At 33.9% G+C, this 6000-nt stretch overlaps 1 protein-coding gene across 1 annotated transcript in view; it reads right to left on the bottom strand.

Moving 5' to 3' along the window:
* The window catches only part of LRP1B (LDL receptor related protein 1B), a 1719891-nt gene that overhangs the window by 190341 nt on the left and 1523550 nt on the right, over positions 1-6000 (bottom strand). Inside the window, exon 56 of the mRNA XM_081815486.1 lies at positions 2340-2433. Coding sequence (XP_081671612.1) covers positions 2340-2433 — 94 coding nt within the window. The remainder of the gene's footprint in view (positions 1-2339; positions 2434-6000) is intronic.

Below are 6000 nucleotides of genomic sequence, written 5' to 3'. Positions count from 1 at the left end.
AAAGAAACTGAGAGTTGCTGGAGTGGTGGGAAGTGGAAGGGATGGGGTGGCTCGGTGATAGACACTGGGGAGGGTACGTGTTATGGTGATTGTTATGAATTGTGTAAGACTCTTGAATCACAGACCTGTACCTCTGAAACAAATAATATATTATATGTTAAAAAAAAGAAGAAGATAACAGGAAGGGACGAATGAAGGGGGGGAGATCGAAGGGGGAGATGAACCATGAGAGCCTATGGACTCAAACAAACTGAGGGTTCTAGAGGGGAGTTGGGGTGGGAGGATGGGTTAACCTGGTAATGTGTATTAAAGTGGGCACGTTCTGCATGGAGCACTGTGTGTTATACACAAACAATGAATCATGGAACAGTACATCAAAAATTAATGATGTAATGTATGGAGATTAACATAATAAAAAAATAATTTAAAAAGTGTGTAAATATGAAAAACTTATTATAGTAAATCTTTGGTTAATTTTTTATATCAGTACGGTTACAGCATGATAGTCTAGTCAAGATTAAAGTTAGAACTCAGGAGCCTCAAATAGTTTAGAGGGGAAGGAATTGGGAACCACTGACCGTGTCTGTAGGTCATTATGGCGGTTTTTCCACAGAGAACACTTTAGTGAATCTGGGCGGGAAAAGTCATCTTTTTTTTTTAATATTTTATTTATTTATTTCAGAGAGAACGAGCGAGCAAACAGCACAAGCAGGGTGAAGGGCAGAGGGAGAAGCAGACACCCGCTGAGCAGGGAGCTCTATGTGGGACTTGATCTCGGGGCTCTGGGATCATGACCTGAGCTGAAGGCAGATGCTTAACCGACTGTGCCACCCAGGCGCCCCTAGGAAAAGTCATTTTAATATGAGGACTCATTTAACATATTCATTCTTCTTTATTTCTATAAATTACAAAATATGTTGTATATATTTTATTTATTATATTGTTGAAAGTTTACTTTATTGCAGGGAAATCAATATCTTTCTTTTAATGAGAAAATCTCAGTTGGTCACCAATATAATTTCCTGTTCCTTTGATAGTCCCTTTAATTCAAATATAATTCAGGCATAACAGATAATACTTCATACAAAAACTACTTATATATATTGTCTATCACAGTGAAAACAAAAACTATATTAAAAAATCAAAGATCAATGGACCTTTCAAGATCATAAAAAGAATATTAGAAAAGCAATGACTTCTCTCTTTTTTTTCCTTTTCCTTGAATATATCATTAGCTGCTTTCAAAGATATAAATGAACTATGTGAAACAACTTCAAATGTTTTATACACTTGATAGTGACCAGAGAGATGGAATGCAACTCATTTAAGTAACTATCTAGAGACCCTAAGTTTAGAACAGCTTTGTAATTATGTGGCGGAAAGTTCTACAGCAGAAAGTAACTACCTTTTTACTTAGTATACTGTCTTTCTTTAGTGCAAGCCTAAGGATCTTGAACTCAATTGTTAAGGCCAAATCATGGCAACTATCCACTGAGATTTGAGGGAATTATCATGACTGACTATAAGCATCTTCAACTTGACAGGACAGTATTGAAGTGACCCATGGAGTGAACTATAAAAGACTATCAAGAAATAGTTTACTGATTGTCCATTACAACCAAAGTTACCAAAGATAGCTAAATGTATATACACATATATGTACACACACATACGCCATATACATACATGTTTATACACATATGTACATACACATATGCCATATATGTACATATATATGTGTATATTCCTATATGGATATACATACCTATATGTATGTATGTATGTATGTATATATGTATGTATCTGGCACCTAACCATGACAATCACAGTTTGAGTCAAAGTATAATTGGTAGTCATTTTAAGGCAATATCTAAAAGCATACTAAATGATTAGGAGAACAAACTAATGATTTATACTGGAAAAATCTCACTTTTAAGGAAAGTTCAGTATTATAATACTGACAAAGATTAATCCCTTACAGGTAAGATTTTAGTTATTGATTGACATTCTGCAAACTTGCCCACTTTTGCTTTTAATTTGGTGATATATCCAGGCAAAATCATGCTGATTGTTATTTATACTGATCATTACATGAGGAGTGTAATTTTTCTGCAAGTAAGAAAATTTAAAACAAAACACTAACACAAATTGCTGATAATGTCATTCTAAATGTAACAGTCAATAGAGACATACTCAAGACAATGTAACAATTTTTGTTGTATTTTTAAAGATTTTGTAAAAGTATCAGAACGTAATCCTTAAGGTCTCACTTCAGTTTTCAAGGTCTGGGATTTAAGGAGCTCTAAATTCTAAATCCCCACATTCACCAATGTACTCACGACAGTCATCAGGTTCGTCAGATCCATCGCCACAGTCATCCACAGTGTCACATTTCCACCAGAATGGAATACATTTATCAGTTTTGCATCGAAACTTAAAAAAAAAAGAAAGAAAAAAGGGTTGAAGAACCTACCCCAGTATTAAATGGATATTTAAAAACTCACCAGGGCAGAGCAGCCTAGCCTACTCTCTTGCTGCAAATGTGAACTGTGGTGGTTCTTAGAGCATTCCAAAATAGGGAATAAATGCACAACAAGCAGCAAAATGATCTGCCAGGAAAGCACATTGTTCAGGAAAACCTCCTGGGATTTCTGGAGCACAGACAAACTTACCCATTTCTCATATGATCCATGGCTGCTTTCGCACCACAACAACAGAGTTATGTAGTTGCTATAGAGACCATGTGGCCAGCAAATTTAAAATATTTATTATCTGAGCCTTTACAGAACGCTTGCCAAATGCTGAATAGGGCTAAAAAAAATCACCAGAAATATCAGGAAAATGTATCCTGAATTCACTGAAAAGTTGAATTAAGTTAATTGAATTGCATTTCCTTAGGAATCTTAGACAATTTGATGAATGTCTCTCTATCTCTATTCCTTACCCACCAAATGAGGAGTTAAAGGTAATCTGGATGATCCCTTCTGGCACTGTCATGCTGTTATTCCATGGAACTTTCTGAACATACTGCCTTTAGCCATAATGAATATCTGCCCAAATAAATTTTAAGAATATTTCTTTAAAGCAGTTAAAACAAGTACAGTGATTTTTAGTTTTCAGAATTCCTAACAAATATACATGATCTTTGAGGATAAATAAGTGTCATAACTAGAAAACAGGTACAAAAATTGCACTAGATAGTTAAACAGGCAAGGAAGACTTTATTTAAAACTATCGCAATAGGGGAGAAAGAGCAAACAACTCCACTGAAACAAAAGGCAGGGGGTGGGTTTAAGCTCAGGGGTAAACTAATGGAAAAGTATGGAGGATGTTGGTCAGCGTGATTGGGCTGTCTGTATTTGCTAGGTGGTACTTATCAAAGCTGGGCTCCTACCTTCCCATAGAGACTGAGACAGGCCTGGACTATCTTTCTTGATGATTAAATCTCTAGGGGATGGTTCCTAGTCCTTGAGGAAGACATTCCTAGGCTGTAAAACTGGTAAGAGGCTGGGAGAAAATTTACATCTCAAAGGGGCAGAGAAATAATTCACAATTGCAAGTTTTCTAAAGTAAGTGTTCTAAGAAAAGGAACTCAGGGGCCTACAGCCAGGAAGAAACTGTCTAAAGTTTAGTCAAGCTGAGGAATGTCAACGCTATCTTGGTCAATGACTTACCACCTTATGCTACATCCTCCCCTATAAGGCCCGGCAAAGAACCTAGCAAATAATAGGTATCTCTAATTTAAAATGAACATTTGCATATCAAAAAAAGGTAAAAAAATAAGGCTGCGGCAGATTTTTTGCTGAATATTATTTTTTTGAATATTATATATTTTTAGATAAAACACTAAAGAAAACTACTGTAATAAAACTCATTCTTAAGATTATCAAAACTATTCACTGACATATTTACTAGTGTGTTTTTTTTCAAAGATTTATTTATTTATTTGAGAGAGAGAGAGAGAGAGAGAGCACACACGCAAGCTGGGGTAGGGGTAGTGGGAGAAAAAGAGAGGCAGAGAAGCAGACTCCCTGCTGAGTGGAGAGCCCAACATGGGGCTCAATCCCAGGACCCCGATATCATGACCTGAGCCTAAACCAAGAGTCAGAAGTCTAACCAACTGGCACCTAGGCACCCCTATTAATGTGTTTTATTTGTTCTATCAGCCTTTCCATTTAAAATAGTTAAAAATTATAAGAAAAAAAATTCTATTACTTACAGAAGTAGGAAGTTTTTTAACTCCTTTCTTTTGAAATAAACCATCAAATGGAAGATTAATAACAGAAAAACTAGTTGAATATGTTATATGGTAGTATTTACATATAAACTATTTAGCACACATGCAACATGTTGCTAGAAAAATATTTCAGGTTATTACTGGATTTTTTATAAGAAAGGTGATCTGAATTCAAATTCTTCTCCTGAAACAGAGCACAGAAATATTGTTCCTACTAAACTTCACAATTGGCCAAATGTACAGAGACCAAGAAAACTCAGTAAATTTATTCCCTAGTGATCTCGGACCATAAACTAACCCCTTTCAGTTTTAAGCGTATTCTCATAAATAAAAGAAACTAAAGAAAATCACACTTTACATAGAGAGAGTACATTACATCTAAAATAGTTGCCATTAAAAATTTACTTTAAAATATTAAAACCAAGCAATAAAGTTTAGTAAGTTTCTTCTAGCACTACCAAATTGTTTTCTTCTTTATTTCAACAGAAATTCAGTGAAAAGCATGTATCACAAAATTCATCTGGAACTGAAAATGTTTGATAATTTTCTAAAATTTATTAATTTTCTTTTTGAAATGTTCCTGTTGTAATTCCCATGGGAGTGACCTGAAAGCAAGATGACATTTACTTAACATGCTATATGCCAGACAGAAAATACATAGAAAAATACATAGAAAAATATACTTAGGTTCAATTTTGTCTAATGAAATGGATTAGCAAGCTAAAGGTTTGTTCACTTAAAGTACTCTTACTTTCTTCAAGTAAGAGAAAATTTGAGCTTTTGCTGAACCTCTCTGGATACCATAAAGTTGATTCAAGGCAGAGCTACATTATTTTCTTAAATAAGAGTGTGATTTTTTTTTTTTTTCCCAGTAGCAATATGGGAGGGAATAGATCACTGTGAATCCAGGGAAGATTTGACTGTTCAACTGATTTTCCTGTACTTGCTTAGCCTGTGGTCATGTCTGTGGTGGTTTTATAAATGACCACAGGAAAAATATTACCTTTATGGATAGTGACTGTCTGGGGATATAAGGCTAACTCTGAAAGCAATTGCCCTGAACATTAAACATTTCCAGTCATTACAATATATCAAAGTACATTAACAAGAGAATTTCATATCTCCTGAGTATATTCAAAACCTTCCCAATCAAGATTTGAAAAATATCTAAAATACATATTTTAAAACTCACTACATATGCCTGATTTAAATAAACACCAACTGTTGGAATTACATATGACATGACGATTGTGCTTGCCATTTCATTTTTAATAAGACCATAAAAAGGTTTTGAGCTAAGAGATGGCCAGGGTAAAATATACTTATTACATTACTTTTTATGTTAATCAACATTTTATTCATTACTCTCAAAGGAAGATTTCTTCTATTTTGTGTCTGGGCTTCATTTTTTCATACTTAAATACAGTAACTTAAAAAAGATAAATGCTAAATATAAATATAAAACATTCTTCATGGTAAATGTTCTCCGAGACTAATATCTTCATAAAATAAATTGCAAACTGCAATTATCACCCACAAGAAGAAGCTATAAAGAAACTACTAAATACATGTCTATTAAAGTGAATACAAGTATAAAATACAAATCCTGCACACACAAGTGAGGTTTACTTGCAATAGAAAAAGTCTCCATTTAAAAACTAAGTAAAGCTATTTTTTAATTTACTTTTTATTGGAATATAAAAATGATTTAAATTTAATATCTGAAGTGATAAGTGCTCTAATAACTGTATTTAATCTTGATT

The sequence above is a fragment of the Leptonychotes weddellii genome, chromosome 3 (genome assembly GCF_054177405.1).
Source record: "Leptonychotes weddellii isolate Sample4059 chromosome 3, ASM5417740v2, whole genome shotgun sequence".
NCBI lineage: Eukaryota > Metazoa > Chordata > Mammalia > Carnivora > Phocidae > Leptonychotes > Leptonychotes weddellii.
This window is presented reverse-complemented; position numbering and strand designations above follow the sequence as displayed.